The following is a 21,128-nucleotide window of genomic DNA, read 5'->3' as shown; positions in this document are numbered from 1 at the left end:
TTCTCTAAGACTGGTAAATCAATTCTATCAATTTTGAAAAAGTTTAAAAACCTGGTTATTTAATTTGATTTTTAGCTGTGGAATAGTAATTTTAAGCAATTCAACATACTTTTTTTCTAACTTTTTCCATCCATCTAATCTAACCAATTTCTGTTTTTATCCCACAGTTTTTACTTGTTATGTTTCATTTTTTAATGAACTGTAAACCGAGTTGAGCTCCTTAGGAAGTAGATTCGGTATATAAAACGAAGATTAGATTCGATTCGAGATGGCACTAGCCAGCTTAAATAGGACTGCATAAAAGTCAGTCCTATAGCCAGTTAAGTGCTGGGTATTACACTTAACCGGCTTTAGAAACCCAGAAATTCAATTCCAGTGCCTGGACATAGCCCAGGAACTGGGTTTAACGGCAACGGCAGTCGGTAAAATGTTGATCTCTGCATCAGGCCCCAGGTACTTACCTGACATTATGCTGTATCTAGTTAATGGATTTGGCCTTCCTATTTCCTCTCTCCCGACCAATAGCATAGCCAGTCCTGCAATTTAGGGGGTAGGGGCAATGTATTAATCTCTTTCCCCCCCCCCAACCCAACCCCACCATGCAAAATTATAACAGCGCTGCCGCTCCCTGCTTCTTCCTTTCTGCTCCAAACATGCCAGCACCTTCTCACGCATGCTTGGAGTGCACCTGAAGGAACTCTTTATTTTTATTTATTAAATTTTTTTCTGTACCGTTCTCCCAAGGGAGCTCAGAACGGTTTACATGAATTTATTCAGGTACTCAAGCATTTTGCCCTATCTGTCCCGGTGGGTTGACAATCTATCTAATGTACCTGGGGCAATGGGGGGATTAAGTGACTTGCCCAGGGTCACAAGGAGCAGTGTGGGATTTGAAACCACAACCTCAGGGTGCTGAGGCTGTAGCTTTAACCACTGTGCCACTCTAGAAATCAAAATGTAGTAAAAGTGAGCCACATATAGGACAATGAAGCCATTGTGACATCACTGATGAGGTTGGCTCTTATTGGTGGAATGAGGCATTATGATGTCACAATAGCAGCTCTGGTTATCAGAGGCTGAAACTTTTCACACTATTTATTTGTTCAATTTTCTAGACTGTTCTCCCAGGAGAACGGTATAGAATGGTTTACATTAATTTATTCAGGTACTGAAGCATTTTTCCCTATCTGTCCCGGCGGGCTCACAATCTACTTAATGTACCTGGGGCAATGGGGGATTCAGTGACTTGCCAAGGGTTACAAGGAGCAGCATGGGTTTGAACCCACAACCCCAGGGTGCTGAGGCGGTAGCTTTAACCACTGCGCCACACACTCCCCTTTGTCTGTCATCCCTGCTCTAGAGGCATACGCCCGTTTCCCAACCTCCTCTTTTCCCTCTCTGACCCAGAGATGTGAGCCTTCTACAGAAAAGGCCCCATTCCCGGCTTAATGGCTAAAGCACTGGAGAACCAGCTGTTGACAAGTTACCTTCAGGTACCTTGGCCATTTTCCTCTAAGTCTCTACCTGAGATAATATAGAGTTAAGTGATTTGCACAAGAGCTCAAGCAACTGCAGTAGGAATTGAACTACTCATTCACTCCATTTTAGCTCAAATAAGGTAGTACAGTAATATATTATAGGGTTTTAAATCTTACATAATTGAGTATGCTGCTTGACAAACCAAGTAAAGAGTGTAAAACAGTTGTTTTAAGGCTGTAATATACACTTATAAAGAATAAGGGGGTACTAGAAAAGAAATAAAACAATAGAAATCTCTAACAACATCATTCCCATTCCTTACATTATTTGAATGCTCCTTAGGAGCAGCTGTTTCGTTGTTCCCAAGTCTTCATTCAGTTTGTCATGTAATAAAACACGTCTCTGCATTATCTCAGTAAGCCAGTATGATAAACACGTTGTCAGTGACACTCACTTAGATCTGCCTAATCCTGCCTGACTGTGAAACACAGGTGCCAGTCCGCCTTTCTGCTTTTTTGGGTGGGACGGCCAATAAGAAGGCGGTCATTTACTGACAAACCTATTGGTATGGCCTAATGCTTAAGCAGGAGTGACAAAGGTCTTTCATCTGTTCGTAAGAACATAAGAATTGCCAAACTGGGACAAACTGAAGGTCCCTCAAGCCCAGTATCCTGTTTCAACAGTGGCCATTCCAGGTCCCAAGTACCTGGCAGAAACCCAAAGAGTTGAGATTGTGATGTCATAATGACTCATTCCACCAATGTCTAAGAGCCAATCTCATCAGTGATGTCATAATGGCTTGATTATCCTATGCTTGGCTCCCATAAAAATCTAAGAATTGCCATACTGGGACAGAATGAAGGTCCATCAAGCCCAGTATCCTGTTTCCAATAGAGGCCAGCCCAGGTCCCTATCTAGATCCCAAGTAGTAAGACAGATTTTATATTGCTTATCCTAGGAATAAGCAGTGGATTTCCCCCAAGCCATCTCAATAATGGCCTATAGACATCTCTTAAAGAAAATTATCCAAACTTTTTTAAAACCCCGCTAAGCTAACTAATTTTACCACATTCTCCAGCAATGAATTCCAGAGTTTAATTACATGTTGTGTGAAGAAATATTTTATCCAGTTTGTTTTAAATCTACTACATAGTAGCTTCCTCATATGCCCCCTAGTCTTAGTATTTTTGGAAAGAATGAACAAGTGATTCACACATAACCTTTCTATTCCACTAAGTATTTTATACCTCTGTCATATCACTCCTGAGTCATCTTTTCTTCAAGCTGAAGAGCCCTAGCCACTTTAGCCTTTCCTCATAGGGAAATCGTCCCAACTCTTTTATCATTTTCATTGCCCTTCTCTATACCTTTTCAAATTCCGCTATATCTTTTTTGAGGTACAATAATCAGAATTGCATATAGTAGTCGAGGTGCAGTGATACAGGGGGCAAACCGCTTAGAACCTAACGGATGTAGCGGTATATAAGAAATAAATTACATTACATTACATTACAGTATAACATTTCCATCTTTGTTTTCCATTCTATTCCTGATAATTCCTAACATTCTATTTGCTTTCTTAGCTGCCGCCGCACATTGAGCCAAGGGTTTCAATGTATCCTCAACGATAATACCTAGATCCTTTTTCTGGGCCGTGACTCCTAACCTGGAACCCAGCATCACATATCTATAGTTTGGGTTCCTCTTTTCCACATGCATCACTTTTGCACATGCTCACATTAAATGCCAGCTGCCATTTTGAAACCCAGTCTCAGTCTCACAAGGTCCTCATGCAATTTAACAACTTTGTGTCATCAGCAAATTCGATCCCAGCACAGACCCCTGGGGAACCCCACTATTTAAATCACCAATCACACTATTTACTCTTCTCCATTGAGAATAATGACCATTTAAACCTCTTTTTTTTTTTTTTCTGTCTTTCAACCAGCTCTTAATCCATAATAGGACATTACCTCCTATTCTATTCTATTCTTTCATGAGGTACTATGTCAAATGGCTTTTGAAAATCCAAATACACAATATCAAACGTCTCACTTTTATCCATATTTTCATTCATCCCTTCAAAGAAATCTTTTTCAAGGGTCCCACGACAACAAGAGGGCATCCGTTGAAAATCAGGGGAGGGAAACTACGAGGTGACACCAGGAAATTCTTTTTCACTGAAAGAGTGGTTGATCGCTGGAATAGTCTTCCACTACGGGTGATTGAGGCCAGCAGCGTGCCTGATTTTAAGGCCAAATGGGATCGGCACATGGGATCTATTCACAGGGCAAAGGTAGGGGAGGGACATTAAGGTGGGCAGACTAGATGGGCCGTGGGCCCTTATCTGCCGTCTATTTCTATGTTTCTATGTTTAGATTGGGTGAGGCAAGATTTCCTTTGGCAAAATCCATGTTGGCGTTCTCTCATTAATCAATGATTATGTATATGTTCTGTCATTTTATTCTTCTCTGCTAACACATTTGATCCACACAATGCATTAACGCTTTTCTTATGCTCTGTTAATTTATGAATCCTTCCACAATCCTGGGATTTGCTTTCTTGTATTACAAATAGAGAATTCTCGTTTCTGGGTGGTTTGGTTTTTTTTTTTAAATGAAAAATAAACCATGGATATATTAGATTTACTGTATTTTCATACATTCAAGGAGAAAGGTTCATTGGAGGAACAGTGAACAAGATGACTAACCTTGCAGAACAATTGTCAAACCCATGATACTATACTGGGTATTTGCACTGATTTTCCCACCTTTTTCTCATAATTATGTTGTGGAGCTATGAGTGTCTGAGTTGTTACCACCACGGCCGGTACTAAAAATGCTAGCGCAGCTTTGTAAAGGAAGCGGAGAGTTCCTATGAGCATCGGGAGTAGCGCAGAGTATTCAGCGTGCCGGCCTGTGCTAGAAACCGCTTCCATGGTTGTATAAAAACAAGAATTTAAAAAATCCAACTAAAGAAAAGATCATTGTAACGAATGAGTTCTACATGAACTTGTATGGTTATTTCTGACTATGGATGTGAAAGAGTTTGCCATTTTCTCATAGTAACATAATAACATAGTAGATGACAGCAGATAAAGACCCGAATGGTCCATCCAGTTTGCCCAACCTGATTCAATTTAAACTTTTTAATTTTTTTCTTAGCTATTTCTGGGCAAGAATCCAAAGCTCTACCTGTTACTGTGCTTGGGTTCCATGAAGAATTACCTATTGTTTGCCCAGGATAAAGACCTCCAAGACTATAATATCTTTGTTTAATTGAAAGAAGGCCTACCTCTTTGTTCTGCTCCTCACACAGTCTAGTTCGGGGCTGGAATGGGAAAGGAACAGTCATTTGCCTCTTAGCAACACATGTATTTTACACTGGTCACAATTTTATAAAAGGTCATTTACTCGCCTATGTTAGCACATATACATACATGTTAACGACTAAAATAACCCAAAGCTAGGCACATACTTCATTGCCATGCCACTGGAGCCTGCACGCATCTGAGAAACTGAAAGCTATGCCGTCGGTAGTTTCACTGCCAGCAGGGCCTCCCAAAGCGGACAGGTTTCAGCGGAGATGTCAGACTAGCTATGTACCACCCATCTGGGCAGCAGCAGATGGGCAGTGCTGGAGGCGGAGGATTGCGTTTCATGTGGCAACAGTGACATCAAATTTATACTATGCAGAAGAAAGGCCCGCCAATCTACTTCTGTATTCTACCATGAAAACTTGATATCATTATGAAGTCGCGAGGACTCAAATATGAGTCAATGGCACCTAACCCAGGTACATATTTCAACCTAAAACTACATTCCCCCTTATAAAATTACCTATAAGGTGCCCAAAGTCATTACCGAGGGCTTGGGTAGGCCAACACCATGCTGAAGAGACAAACTAGATCCCAAACAAGCCAGGATCACTGGACCTGCCAATGTCTTTCTCCGTATTTTAAATTGAGGATTAAAAATGTGTAGAGCTTCCGATGACCCCGGTCCTCTGGAGTTCTACAGATCTCGGCCTCTCTGCTGTGTATTTTAATTTTGAGAACTTTTATTATAGCACCTGGTGGATATTTTCATTTGCTGAGTTTATCAAATTGCCATGCGGATAGAAAATGTTCTCTGACAGGAGGGACTAAAGGCAAACCGTTTCAAACACAGAGAGGCTGGGAAAAAGGTACAGTACTAACAAAGCAGGTGAAATGGTGGCAGATTTTGTTAAAACCATCAAATTGCATTAATGGGTCCAACGGAAAAACAAATGTCAACAAAACTTGAGTTATTCAAAATGTCAGTCAAGGGCAGAGATTCCAAGCCTCACTCGTTAGGAGTGTGTCACACTCATTTGAAATCTTTCTTGCTCTCACACTCTTTGAGCACTATTTCTCACTCATCAGAGCTCTCAGTAAATTATTTCGTAAGGCTATTCTCTCATTCTGTCTTCTGGTGAAACAAAGGTTCAGTGGATTCACTAGATGGCACTGTCCTTCTAGTTTAGAGGACAGTAGGACTATCCAGAAGAATGCAACAGACACAGGAATTCCCAGTACCCAAGCGAAGAATGATATTAATCCTTCTAGGTTCAAGCCTTAATTTACTTGGCATTATCTATTCTGGTGTGTGTGGTGGGGGGGAGGGGAGGGGCAGTTGTTTAAGCCTGACTTCAGTGCTGGGCAAAATAGAGAAAACAATTTACAAAAATAAAATTGTGGATCTTGTAGACAATCATGATTAAATGGGACAGAGTTAGCATGGGTTCAGCCAAAGGAGGTCTTACCTCACTAATTTGCTTGTCTTCTTTGAAGGTTTGAAGGCGTGGATAAAGGTGAGCCGGTTGATGAGCTATATCTACATTTTCAGAAAGCTTTTGACAAAATTCCTCATGAGAGGCTCCTGAGAAAATTAAAGAGTCATGGGATAGGTAGTAAAATTCAGTTGTGGATTAGGAATTGCTTATTGGATAGAAAACAGAGGGTAGGGTTAAATGGTCATTTTTCTCAATGGAGGAGAGTAAACGGTGGAGTGCCGCAGGGGTCTGTACTGGAACCAGTTCTATTTAACTTATTTATAAATGATCTGGAAATTGGAACAATGAGTGAGGCGATTAAATTTGCAGATGACACTAAACTGTTCAAAGTTGTTAAAACGCATGCGGATTGTGAAAAATTGCAGGCAGACCTTAGGAAATTGGAAGACTGGGCGTCCAAGTGGCCGATGAAATTTAATGTAGACAAATGCAAAGTGATGCACTGTGAGAAGAATAATCCGAATCACAGTTACCGGATGCTAGGGTCCACCTTGGGGGTTAGCGCCCAAGAAAAGGATCTGGGTGTCATCGTAGACAATACGATGAAATCTTCTGCCGCCCAATGTGCGGCGGCGGCCATAAAAGCAAATAGGATGCTAGGAATGATTAAAAACGGGATGATTAACAAGACTTAGAATGTTATAATGCCCCTCTGTTGCTCCATGGTGCAACCACATCTGGAGTATTGTGTGCAGTTCTGGTCTCCTTATCTCAAGAAAGATATAGCAGAACTAGAAAAGGTTCAAAGAAGAGCAACCAAGATGATAAAAGGGGATGGAACTCCTCTTGTATAAGGAAAGACTAAAGAGACGGCTGAGGGGAGATATGATTGAAGTCTACAAAATCCTGAGTGGAGTAGAATGGGTACAAGTAGATCGATTTTTCACTCCGTCAATAATGACAAAGACTAGGGGACACTCAATGAAGTTACAAGGAAATACTTTTAAAACCAATAGAAGGAAATATTTTTTCACTGAGAATAGTTAAACTTTGAAATGCATTGCTAGAGGATGTCATAAGAGTGGTTAACGTAGCTGATTTAAAAAAAGGTTTGGACAAGTTCCTGGAGGAAAAGTCCATAGTCTGCTATTGAGACAGACATGGCGGAACCCACTGCTTGCCCTGGATTGATAGCATGGAATGTTGCTACTATTTGGGGTTTTGCCTAGTACTTGTGACCTGGACTGGCCACCATGAAGATGGAGTGCTAGGCTAGGTGAACCATGGGTCTGATCCAGTAAGGCTATTCTTATGCCTATAGAAAGCCTATCACAAATACATTGGACAATATTGCCCCAGGTACGAAACCTAGTTTGTGAGCCCATCATGGATAGAGAAAGCACCTGCATAAGATAAATATATAAACTGTTTTGCTGTTATATGAAATCCATTACCTTTTACAAAAGCATAGTGCTGTTTTTTAGTGCTGGCCATGGTAGTAACAACTCCGATGCTCATAGCATTCCGGTGTAAAAACCGCTCTATGCTTTTGTAAAAAGGGTGGGGGGGGGGAGGGAGTTAAAGATCTGAGCATTTTAATAATATGTTTCATTTTGTTTGCTGGGAATAGGTGAAAAATCAGTAAAATTACTCAAAACAGAGGCAGTAACATGAACCAACATTCCAACTACATTTTCCCCAAATATCTGTTGTGTCTCTGGCTAGTTATTCATTCACCATTCCTCAGCTTTGATGATACAGCCTTGGAAGATTCCTTCTCCTCATACATCAGCTACAACTGTATATTGTAATACGCTGCATTTTTAAGATTCTGTATACTGTAAATTCACTGTCTATCTACATGTTGTAACTCGCTGATTGTCCAGCTCTCTTTGTTGTGAACCGCCTAGAAGTCACACGATTGTGGTGGTATAGAAGAATAAAGTTATTATTATTATTATCCTTTCATATCTCTAGTTTCAGTCCCCTTCTTTCCTTCTCATTACTGATACAAATGAACAAAATATCTTGGCACATGTGATATCTCGGAAAACAACTTTATAAAGTAAATTAAAATGGTACATCATTTAATATTTAGCTGGATTTGGATCAATCCAAGGGTGCTAAACCCAACTGAAATTGCCTCTCTGTAGTGGACATAATCAAGGACTGCTCAAGCACCCACAGGGCTGGCTCCTATGTTTGGATCACATCTTTTTGGTGAATGCTTGAGTGTTTGGGAACACCATTGGAAGATGATATGTTTAGCCAGGGCCGGATTTAGATGAAAAGAGGCCCTAGGCTATTCCACTTATGAGGCCCTTTCACCTCCCATTTTTAAGTTTGTAAATTACATGAGAGATAATAAAATACATCATTACTGTGATATATATCAATATGTTAAAATGAAACATGTTGTTATTGGTACTAACCTTTATAAAAAATGTGACACGGATAATAAATAAAAAAAAGTCGAGAACACTTATTTGGACATTTATTCTCAGCACCATATATAGTTCAGTGTTTTAGTGTTCACTGTTTTTAGAATAGTATCATTTTAATTTTGCTAACAATTTGAATGTAGGCCCCTCTTGATCTTGAGGCCCTAGGCTGAAGCCTAGTTAGCCTATAGGAAAATCCGGCCCTGTGTTTAGCTCTTAGCAAAGTACTATATGTTAAATTTCTATTCTATAATAAAGTGCAGATATTGAAGGTTCATTTAATAAAATACTGCTAGATTATTTGCATAAAATGTCTTTTTATAAATGTATCATTGCTGAGTGTGAAAACATAAAAGTTATAGCTATAATATCAAGAAATTTGCTCCATTAACCCTGGAAGGCCTGGAAAGTTTTGCAACCACTGAGTCCCACTGGGGTCATTTTGACCCCTACATGCTATATCAATACTTTATTAGCAGTTTTGTTATTAATTTGACCTCTAAACATATGTATATGATTATAGTGACTATAATTCGAGGAAATACGAGTCAAAATTAATTCACGCATCCCCTGGTGGGCGGGTCCTGGGTGCAGGATTACTTCCTCTGGTTTTGCAAGATAATGTACCTGCTCAAAAAGCTGACATAACAATGGATGTTTTGATGCCGTTGGGGTTTCAGTGACTAGACCATCCACCTTACTCTACAGATCTTGCTCCAACTATTTTCTGTTTCCAAACCTTAAAAAGAGTTTGAAAGGCGATCATTTGGGAGTGATTCGGAGGTGATTGCAGCAGCAGAGCAGTATTTCAGTGACTAGCCATCAGAGTATTTTTTGGGAAGGGTTACATCAACTCCAGACACCATCTGTCAAGTGTGTTGAACTTAGGGATAAATATGTGGAATAACTTGTAAATTTCGTAACTCCACATCGTTCCCATCTTGGTTGGACTGAGAACTTTTCAGTGCCTGCTCGTTGTCTATATTTATTCGCACCGTGTCAACATTGGATGTTCTTCACACAAAAGATGAATTCCAGTCTTAATTTACTTAAGGCCATTGCAAAATAATGTCAATAGTGACAAAAGGCTATTGATAAAGCTAGTTCCACTTCTACATAGTGAGAGAATCTAAACAGGATACTTCAGCCTAACCCATTTAGCTTATCTTCAGTGGTGTTGCAAGTTCTAGTGAAGGAGCTAATTCAGCTTCTGTATGAAAATAAGGGTTACTTTAGCAGAGGCTAACACGGTATGCTGTACACCCCATATATTGCAGACGCTGAGATCAAAGATATTTCTCATTGTAAGTGAATCTGCACTGTATCAGGTCTATAGTGTAATATGCAATAACATTAAAAAAAAACTTGGTCCAACCCTTGATGGTGTATAAGTGATCCTACATTATAACCAGGTATGTTGTGTGAGGTCGACGCTAGAGCTGCCCGATTCCTGATTCGAATCGATTCACCAATTCACTTCAGCTGGATCGATTCGATCTGGTACAAAAATGAGCCTCACCGATTCAGTGCAGGTCTAGCATCATGGTCCGGGAACTTCTCCACAGTGGCAGCCTTCAGAACATGCTGCTCTTGCCAGTGTTGGGCCTTCCTCTCCGCCAGGTCCTGTCTTCAAGGAAACAGGAAGTAGGTGGGACCTGGCAGAAAGGAAGGCCCAATGCCAGCAAGAGCAATGTGCTGTGAAGGATGCGCTACTGACGGTGTGTATAAGGGGGTGACAAAGAAAGAGAGTGAAGGAGGAGGGGAAGGGAATAAGGGGAGTTATCAAACCTTGTGTGGGGCATGGATGAAGGTTGCAAATCTCGGGGCGGGGGGAGGGAAGATGCCTTACTACAGGGTAGGTAGGGAAGGAGATGGCTGGAGACAAGAGAGAGATAAGGCAGTGGGGAAGAGGAAAAGAGAGATGCTGGGGCAGAGGGAAAAGAGAGAGAGAGAAAAAGAAATGAGAAGAGTGGGAAAGATGCTAAATCCATAAATGAAGAAAAAAAAAGAGAGAGAGATGTTTGCTCTGGGATGAAGAGTGTAGGAGGACAAAGGAAACAGAAGGGGGAAAGCTGGACAGAAGGAGAGGCAAGGCCACAAGGGGATGGAAGGGGAAGAGAGAGAGAGAGCAGCCGATGCTTGGAAGAGAGAGAGAGGACAGGTGATGGATGGAAAGAAGAGAGTGAAGAGAATGATTAAAGCAGAAATGACAAAAGGTAGAAAAAGATTATTTTGTTGTTTTATTGTAGTTGAATTGATGTTTTTAAATAGAAAATGAAAATAAAGTCATCTTTTTATTAGACTCATTGTAACACATTTTTTACTAACCAGGACAGGATACCGTAATAGCAGTATACTGTACTGACCTGAAGAATGAGGTTTTGGCCTCTGAAAGCTAATTTTAAAAATGGATTAGTCCAATAAAATGGTATTTTCTTATTTCCCATTTTTGTTTTATTTCTGTTTGTTAATTTGTAAAGTGGTGATTTTTGTCAGTTTTTTTCCAATTTACATCTGCTGTCTTTATATTTTACACAGTGTTAGGGGCCATGTGTTACTGTTTCTGTGGTGTTTCACTTTATGCAGAGTCTGGCTTCTTGCCTGTTCAGTTTAACTTTTGTCTTTATATATCTTTTTTTTTTTTATCATGTTTTTACATGCCTTTTATATATTTCTATCTTTAGTTTCTGATTACTTATGCCACACTGGGCGAGGGTATATCTGTGTTCTGTTTGTATGAAACGGACATGGTTTTCTGTTGCCATTGACTGTACATGATCGACTTGTATTAATCTGGCTCGTTTAATTTTACAATAATAATCTGTTCAACTTTAAACTTAAAAAACTGTGTGATTGAAAGCGAATTGAATTGAAAAATCATTTCAATAGGCCAATCAAATTGAATCAAAATTTTTTCTCTGAATCAGGCAGCTCTAGTCTACACTAGTTAACCTTCTGGCTGCCAACAATGGGGAGAGTGTGGCACAGTGGTTAAAGCTACAGCCTCATCACCCTGAGGTTGTGGGTTCAAACCCACGCTGCTCCTTGTGACCCTGGGCAAGTCACTTAATCCCCCCATTGCCCCAGGTGCATCAGATAGATTGTGAGCCCACCGGGACAGACAGGGAAAAATGCTTGAGTACCTGAATAAATTCATGTAAACCGTTCTGAGCTTCCCTGGGAGAATAATATAGAAAACTGAATAAATAAATAGTGTGAAAAGTTTCAGCCTCTGATAACCAGAGCTGGTATTGTGACATCATAATGCCTCATTCCACCAATAAGAGCCAGCCTCATCAGTGATGTCACAATGGCATCATTGTCCCATACGTGGCTCACTTTTGCTACCTTTTGATTTCTAGAGTAGTGCAGTGGTTAAAGCTACAGCCTCAACACCCTGAGGTTGTGGGTTCAAATCCAAGCTGCTCCTTGTGACCCTGGGCAAGTCACTTAATCCCCCAATTGCCCCAGGTACACTAGATAGATTGTGAGCCCACCAGGACAGACAAGGAAAAATGCTTGAGTACCTGAATAAATTCATGTAAACTGTTCTGGGAGAACGATATAGAAAATTGAATGAATAAATAATCACAACTCCAGATAGGTTTTATGGCTTCAGACTTCACTGTAAAAGATGTCGCAACACAAGGGATTGCATAATCCTCCCATGCAGTAGAGCCAGCCCGGGCAGTAAGCAAGCAAGGTTTCCACCTAGGGTACCAGTATCTGGGGGATGGCAGCATCACCTCTCCCATTCCCAACCCCATCTCATGTCCAGCTTCTGCCCTCTCTTTCTTAACCTCTTACCTGTTTCCAGACCTGGGCTGAAGTCTCAGCAGATTCTGTACTGGCGCATGGCCTTGAAACCTAGGCTTCTGCTGAAATGCTGCCGCCTCTCTTGACAATTCCTGTGTTGGAAGGGAGTGGAATGAGGCAGCACTTGAGCACAGGCCTATGCTTAAGGTTATGTGCCAGTATAAAGTCTGCTTGAGAGTTTGGCCCGGGTTCAGGACGAGGTAGTGCAGCGGGGGCAGGGACATCAAAGAATGGAAGATGCTGGACAGGGGGAGGAGGGATAGGGAAGGGGAGAAGAGAAGAGATGCTGAATGAAGGAGTAGGGAGTGGAAAGGGGTATGTTGGCCACCTGGAGAGAGGGAAAGATGGGAAGAGGTTATACTGGCCTTTTGAATGGAGGAGGTAGAGAAGGGAAGTGGGATGCTGGAGGGGATAGGAGATGGAGGGGAAGGGAACGAGAAAGGGGAGATGCTGGTTTATGGGGAGATTAGAACCTTGAGCTGCTCCAGGGAGGGGGAAGGATGCATGTCTGAAGATTAGCCTAGAGTCCAATATACCCTTGGGCCAGTCTTGCAGCCAGGTCAGGGAGTTTTCAGGTTTCTAATCAGCCAATGCTTCTGGCTGTCTGCTCATTTGGCATCCTCAATGTACAAGTTTCAGGAGAGTCTCCCAAAACTTTTTTCACACATAACCAGGTTTCCCTTGGACCTAACCATCAGAATCCCACCACAGAGGGTTCCAGATCTAATTGTCATCCATACAGCCTGAGAGTGGTAAGGGCAGAGAAAGAGAGCCAGACAATTGATTGCTCATCACAGTGAAGGTCACCAGGACTGAGCGAACACTCCTTTTCATCTGGCTGACGTGAGAATCTGAGAACTCATTTGCAGAACCTTCCATGTGATTGTGTCCACTACAGTCTCACTAAGTGCACATTCACTTAATGTGGACCTTAGTGAAGGACCTTTACTGTGGTGGACGTTTAATTACATGGAAGCTTCTGCAAATGAGTGCTCAACTTCTCATGTCAGCCAGATAAAAAGGAGTGCTCACTCAATGGTGGATACTCAATATTCTATCCACTTATCTCTCAATGAGCACTCCCTCAAGCAGACTTCATTTCATCTGGATGAAACAGAGCTCTCCCTCCCCTTATCACATATGCTGGCTTCCTTAAATCCACTCAATGACTATGCACTAACGTAGGCTTCCTTTTTACAAACTGACATGTAGATCTATCTGCATTTGCACTCAGGCAGGCTTCCTTCTATGTGGCTGATCTGTACATCTCTCTCACACACACACTTACTCCCTCTTCCCTTACTATGTTTGAGTACCTGAATGTACACCACTTAGGTTATAAGTTGTATATAAATAAATATTCAAATTTCAATGAGTATGCACTCATACAGATTTCCTTCGAATGTAGATCTCTCACTTCTTCTCACTGAGTGCATACTCGACTGGCACTCGTGCAGACTCCTATGTTGCTGAGATGTGTGTCTCTTTACCACTCAATGAGTGCACATTCAAACTGGTTTCCCTCTGACTGATATGCAGATTTTTGTGTCTGCTTACCACTCAGTGAGTGAACATTCAAGCATACTTCATTCTATCCAGCTGAAATGTAGGTCTCTCTTTCATTCTCTTTATCCCCTTAGCACTCAACCTTCATGAATGTATGCTCACTAAGGTCTAGATTCACTAAACTCACCGTTCATGTCCTGATCGTGTCCCGACCAGTTTGCGATCGTTCCCTGACCCAGACCCAATGCACTAACCTTCTGCCCGATCAATCTCCCACCCGATCCGATCTGCCCATGCAAATGAGGGGAAATGGCATGCATAAGTAGAAAGCCATCGATTCACTAAGCAGAAGAAGAAACACCGATTGGGTTTGCCGATCCAAAATGAAGCGACCGCTGAGGAGCAGTCGCTTCCTGTCCTTGCCGACTCTCCTGATCTCTGCCGCCCTGAAATCCCAGTATCGAGTTTAGAACCCCCAACCATCAAAATTAAAAATATAAAACTGTAAAACTGCAAAACTATAAAATATCTATACATATGCATACGAACTTCCTTTTTATATATTCTGCGAAAATATATAGCCCGTGGTTTTAACCCGTGGGTTTAAAGCGTGTTCGGTTCCATAATCTGGCTGCACAAAATTCATTCCTTTTAAAATGTCCACTCGTAGGGCCAGCAAGTAAACTGCAGCCTCCCCTCCCCCTTTATTTTGAGCTCGCTTGTGCGAAGAGCAAACGCATGCGCATATGGCTTCTACAACCAACAAGGATAATCTGTGCATGCATCTCGATCGCTCTACAGCGATCCGTGGGATTGCTTGCGGGCGGGCGTCCGATCGGATCATTTGCATGCTGAATCTGTAGTGAGTTGGTCGCGCGACAAAACGTGGCCGCGAATCGCCCAACAACGATCCAGATTGGTGAGTTTAGTTAATTTAGGCCTAAGTGGTAAAGGGAGGGAGAGATCAACATTTCAGCCACATAGAAGGAAACCTGCATGATTTTGCACCCATTTAGTGGGTGCAAAATACTTACATTTGAGCTGAATAGGTAACCGGATTGACTAAACTAAACTAAACTAAGCCTTAAGTTTATATACCGCATCATCTCCACGGAAGCGGAGCTCGACACGGTTTACAAAGCTTAAAAATACAAGAAGAGAGGGGAGAGAGAGTTTACAAGAGCATATGAAAAAGAGGGGAAGTAAGAAGGAGATGTTATATATTAGAGAAAAGCCAGGTTTTCAGTTGTTTCCGGAACAGTTGGAGGGAGCCCAGGTTCCGCAGCGGGATAGTGAGATCGTTCCAAAGGCCCGTGATTTTGGAGAGGAGGGATCTTCCCAGTTTGCCTGCGTGGGGGATGCCACGTAGAGAGGGGAAGGATAGTTTATGTCTGTGGGCGGATCTGGTGGTAGCAGGCGTTTGGGCGAGGAAGGATAGAGGGATTAGTGGCGGAAAGATGCCATGAATTATCTTGAAAGCTAGACAGGAGCATTTGAAGTGAATTCTGGAAAGTACAGGGAGCCAGTGAAGCTTGGTAAGTAAGGGGGAGACGTGATCAAATTTGCGTTTAGCAAAAATCAATTTGGCCGCAGTATTCTGGATGAGCTGGAGTCTGTGAAGACTTTTTTTTGTTAGGCACAGGTAAATGGCATTACAGTAATCGAGTTTGGATAAGATGATGGATTGTACCAGGACGGTAAAGTGTTTTTGGTGGAAATAGGATCTAACTTTCCTCAGCATGTGGAGGCTGAAAAAACATGATTTTGCCAAGGAGTTCAGGTGATCGTTTAGGGAGAGGGAGGAATCGATAATGATGCCGAGGACCTTGCTTGAGAACTCAAGGCGAAGAGCGGGACCTGTGGGTAGAGTGAAGAGGGTGGGCAGGTATGCTAACTTTGGGCCGAGCCAGAGTAGTTTTGTCTTTGATTCATTTAATTTCATCTGAACAGAGAGGGACCAGGCATGAAGTCTCATTATGCATGAGGTGATGTTCTCTTGGAGGTTTGTAAGGTTCTGGTCTGTTTCGAGGAGGATAAGGATATCGTCTGCATATGTGTAAATTGTTTCAAGGGGGGATAGTTGACTGCGCACTCAGGTGATAAGAGAAGAAAGATAACAAACGAAGTTTGGGCTCAAGACTAAAATGTGCCTTTAACATGCTCGCCAAACCAGTTCCAGGTTAGCATGCATGTATTTTAGCGGCAGATTCTCAAAATGGCTTGCCATGGTCTTTTCCGAGTTTCTTAGCACTCTCCGATCCTGCCCTGCAAATGTAGTACAACGAGGTCATTCATATTAAAATGAGCAATCCAAGCGATTCTCTATAATCGCCGAGTGATTCCCTAACCTTGTTGTGCCACATTTTGCGGCCACAATTTGGCAACAGGTCTGAGCTGGCGTAGCCTTACTTCCTGATCAGTGTCTGAGCACCGATTGGCTCAGATCCCGACAGGAAAGTAAGGTGCCGATCACTACCACCAGCGACTCATCTCAAGTAAATTTAGCGAGCCTATGCTCCGCAAATCTCATTTGCATGCACTGTTTTTGGAGAATGACTTGCTTTTTTAACATCGTTACAAGAACGGCCTCGACAGTAGCCTGTCGGTTTTTACTGCAACGCTTTGAGAATCTTCCACTGAGTGTTAAGGAGAAAACGAGAGAGATCTACACGATAACGAGCACACCCTCATGTAGGCTTCCTTCCATCTGGCTGACATTCAGCGCACCCATTGCTGGAGAACCTCACTGCAGTGAGTGGACAATCAATCGAATGTCTATCTCCCTACCTCTGCTCTTACCACTCCCTCACCAAGTGCACATGGGGGAGAGAGAAAGCTGCCATGTTTTTTGATTCGGAGCTTCACTAAGAGATTGGTTACCTGCACGTCCTGAGGCAGCTTTGTTGAAGCGAAACACTGGCCATCGTCAACGGGTGGTATATCTCTTCCAGATTTATTTAGTATTGCTCTGATGAAGCATTAGTTGCTTTATCATTTTGTAGTCTCTCAATGTAGTATAAACAACTTAGGGATTTCATTGCATTGCATAAGTCTTTCATTTAGTGAAACATTAATAGAGGAGGTTTTTTATGCCAGTGATTATACTAACCCCTATAAAGCCTCCTATTGATCTACAATTGTTATATATTGTTGGGATGGAGGAGGGGATATGAGGCTTTTTCCTACCTCGTGATAATTTTCACAATACCAAGCCGGTTTGTCAGTGCTTGCTAATCCCTATTTTGTTTCTATTTAGGGTTTTGAGATACTATTTGTGAATTACTCCTTAGCATTCACGTGGCGTGTGCGTTTACTGTGCTGCAAACATTTTGAGAGTGTGGTTGTTTGAGAGAGAAAGTCAGACAGATAGAAAGAAGCTTGCATGAGAATATGATCAATGTGTGGTAGAGTGTGTATTTATGCACGCTTCCTCTTTATCTGGTTGTCATGAGAATCAGAGCTCTCATTTGCACGTGCTTCCATGTGATTAAGTGTCCGCTGCAATGAAGGTCTCAAGTAATGAGTGAACATTCCCCTTACCAGTCAATGAGTTTACACTCATGCAGGATTCTTTTCATTTGGCTGACATGTACATCTGTCTCTCTACTAGTCGATAAGTGTCCACCGCAGCGAAGGGAAGTGCACACTGAGAAGGACAAAAGTGCCTAGCCCTGGAGATAATGAAAACCTACTAGAATACATAAGTGTGCACACTCAGTGACAGTCCTGGAAATAATGTAAGCCACACTCTGGGGAGTGCACATTCAATGAGTGCACACTCTGGTAATGGCTTACGATATTTCCAGGGCAGTCATTGAGCGCGTACTCTGGCTTTACATTATTTCCAAGACAGTCACTGAGTGAGCACATAATGAGTATACTGTATTCTAGTAGGCTTTCATTATCTCCAGGGCCAGGCATCTTTTGTCCTTGTTGCACACTGGGAGGAGTGCACACTCAATGAGTGCATACTCAAGGACAAAAAAAAAAAAGCACACAGAGGGCCAGATATTCAAAACGGCACCATTTGCACACAGCCTACCAGAATACACAGAGGGCCAGATATTCAAAACGGCGCCATTTGCAGCAGCTGCCTAAAAAAGGTGATGCAGATCGCGTATCATGCAACAGTGCCACTTCAAGAATCACAGCCATGGCAAAGACAGGGCTTTAAAGTCCTACATTTCCAGTACCTATCTTTGACGTGAGTCATGCGTCTGTGTATGGCCGTTTGGAGGAGGATGGGCAGGGGAGGGCTTCAATGGCTGGGAGGTTGTAGATGGGCTGGAGTAAGTCTTAACAGAGATTTCGGCAGTTGGAACCCAAGCACAGTACCGGGTAAAGCTTTGGATTCTCGCCCAGAAATAGCTAAGAAGAAAAAAATAAAAAATAAAAAAAATTTAAATTGAATCAGGTTGAGCAGACTGGATGGACCATTCGGGTCTTTATCTGCCGTCATCTACTATGTTACTATGTATGGAAGTGCCTAAGGGCACCCAAGGTCACTTCCAACCTTAACCACGCCTTCTGTGACCTTAGGTGCCTCCCTAGTCGGAAGAACAGCGCCACTGCTGGAAGCACCTCCATCTTTTTAAAATAGGAAAATGATTGATTTTAAACTATGCCATTACTGCGCCAACTAAAATCAATTAAGCCAGTTAAGACATCATCAACATCTCCTCTCACACAAGGCAACATTATGGGGTAAAGATCTAGAACAATTGCTTACGTCTACTACTTATGGGGAATTTAGGAAACGCCTAAAAACACATCTGTTCCTAAAGTACTTAGGCAACTAACCTCATCCCACAATAACTGATCCCCAGAGTTGTTAATCACTAGTTTCTAACTTTGTTAAATCCACTCAACTTGTAGCATCTTTCAATCAATGTTAACCGGCAGAACACTGACAAATCCATTCAATTTGTAACATCTTCTAATTATTGTAAACCGCATAGAACTTCACGGGCCTGTGGTATAGAAACTGTTATATTAGTATTATTATTATTACGGTGCCTACTGCTGCCTTAGTGCGCTGTCTGTAGAATCGGGGCCTGAGGGCCAGATTCTATCTAGGTCGTCTAAAAAAAAGCAGGGTTAGGTGATGCTAGGCGTCCTAACTTTTCGTGCACCGTATTTAGGCCAGGGTTTTCTTCACCTAAATACCTGTGCCTAATTCAAAAAGAAGCCCATGATCTGCCCCTAATCACATCCGCTTTTAGGTAGGTGCTTTGAACTAGGCACCTTTTTACAGAAGCACGTTTTTCGAGTTAGGTGCCTGTCAATTAAATCCAATTAATGGCAAATATGAGGTGATCAGCGCCGATTAAGTCTATGAGCCAATTAAGTAAGGCACCTTACACTGGCTAGGCGTGCCGATGTGGGCATCTAAATTTAGGTGGACTATATAGAATTTGCCAGTGAGTGCACAATGGGAAGAGTGCACTTGATGAGAACATGGCCGTCAAGATGTAACAAGGACTAATGTGGCAGGCCCTGGAGATAAAGGAAGCCACTTGATGACCAGTCCACATTTGAGCAGATTATGTTGGGACACAGCTTGGCAAAGGGGCTTCTTTCTGTTCAGCACCTTCATTATGGAATGAACCCCGCCTCCACCATCACACACATAAGAACAGCCTGACTGGGTCAGACCAATGGTCCATCAAGCCCAGTAGCCCGTTCTCACGGTGGCCAATCCAGGTCCCTAGTACCTGGCCAAAACCCAAGGAGTAGCAACATTCCATGCTACCGATCCAGGGCAAAAAGTGGCTTCCCCCATGTCATTCTCAATAACAGACTATGGACTTTTCCTCCAGGAACTTGTCCAAACCTTTCTTAAAACCAGCCACGCTATCCGCTCTTACCACATCCTCCAGAGCTTAACTATTCTCTGAGAGGAAAAAATTGTCCTCCTATTGGTTTTAAGAGTATTTCCCAGTAACTTTATCGAGTGTCCCCCTAGTCTTTGTAATTTTTGACAGAGTTGTGAGGTGGATCCTAAAAAGTTCAAAATCTTCTCTAAAATCTTCCTTTTCAATCAGGCTTTACAGTGTAGGGTTTCTTTGGCCTAACACTACAATTTCCCAACTGTTGTAGTATGGCTTTTTCTTCTTTTACTCTTTGCAGGGGATATGCTGTCCCCATATCCCTGGTGAATATTGTGTGACACAAAAGAGGAAAGGAGGATGGGGACAGGGGTCACCCTATGGAGGATTTATCAACTAGTGGGAGGACTCATCAGTGACTGCACAATAAAAGCCACAGTATGTTTACACTGGCTGATTATGGATCACACTCAAAGTGATAGCTGGCACCATAAAATCTTGCCAGGTGTCACTGTAGCTTAATATAGCAAATTAGAATGCATAATAACTATCAGAGAAAAGATTCCTGTTATCAGTATGGCCCAATCACAATTTGATAAACTGAAGCGCAAATTGACACTTGGAGAGGCAATTTCAGAGCAGGACCGAGAACCTTGAGTTGTATCCAGGTGCTCTAACCGCATCACCACTCCTCTCTTAAATCAATAAAGGTGATGCACAATTGCACATAATAAATCCATTAACAAATTAAATGAGTCATTTGTAGGTATCTAGGTATGAATATATTTATTTATTTAAACACTTATATATTGCCATTCCTTTAGTACTCAAGGTGGTGCCCAGGTAGCAAGTAAAAAAATTCCACATATCATTACATTCAAAAGAAATCAGAGTAATAAAAAGTTATTTATTTCAACAGTATATAACCCGCCTGACACTTAAGTTCTTATACAAAGGCTTCTCAAAAAGCCAAGCTTTACATTATTTACTAAAGGAGAGCAAATTCACCAATGATTTTCAGTGCAACAACCTGGTAATTGCAAATGGCCTTATAGTCAAGAACACACACGGTACTAACAATGGCACATATTGTGTCATTCGACTGCCACAAATGTACCCACAATGTTTGGTGTGCAATCTTACGCACTACATAAAGAATTTTAAACTCTTTTTTTTTTGCTGAACCAGGAGTCAAAAGTAATGATTCAAGTTTCAAGTTTTATTAAAATTTTGTTATACGGCCAAATCAAATTTCAAGGCTGTGTACATCCAAAGGTTAAAAAGTACATATGTTTATAAAAAC

At 41.9% G+C, this 21,128-nt stretch overlaps 1 protein-coding gene across 1 annotated transcript in view; it reads right to left on the bottom strand.

Annotated features, from left to right (window-relative positions):
- Window positions 1–16,950, bottom strand: part of PTH (parathyroid hormone) — a 33,383-nt gene extending 16,433 nt beyond the window's left edge. The window contains exon 1 of the mRNA XM_033928779.1: window positions 16,878–16,950. Within this exon, the coding sequence (XP_033784670.1) occupies window positions 16,878–16,921 (44 nt within the window). The 5' untranslated portion in view covers window positions 16,922–16,950. The remainder of the gene's footprint in view (window positions 1–16,877) is intronic.
- Between the last annotated feature and the right edge of the window lie 4,178 nt (window positions 16,951–21,128).

The sequence above is a fragment of the Geotrypetes seraphini genome, chromosome 19 (genome assembly GCF_902459505.1).
Source record: "Geotrypetes seraphini chromosome 19, aGeoSer1.1, whole genome shotgun sequence".
Taxonomy (NCBI): domain Eukaryota; kingdom Metazoa; phylum Chordata; class Amphibia; order Gymnophiona; family Dermophiidae; genus Geotrypetes; species Geotrypetes seraphini.
The sequence above is the reverse complement of the archived record's forward strand: the minus strand, read 5'-3'. Positions and strand labels throughout refer to the sequence as shown.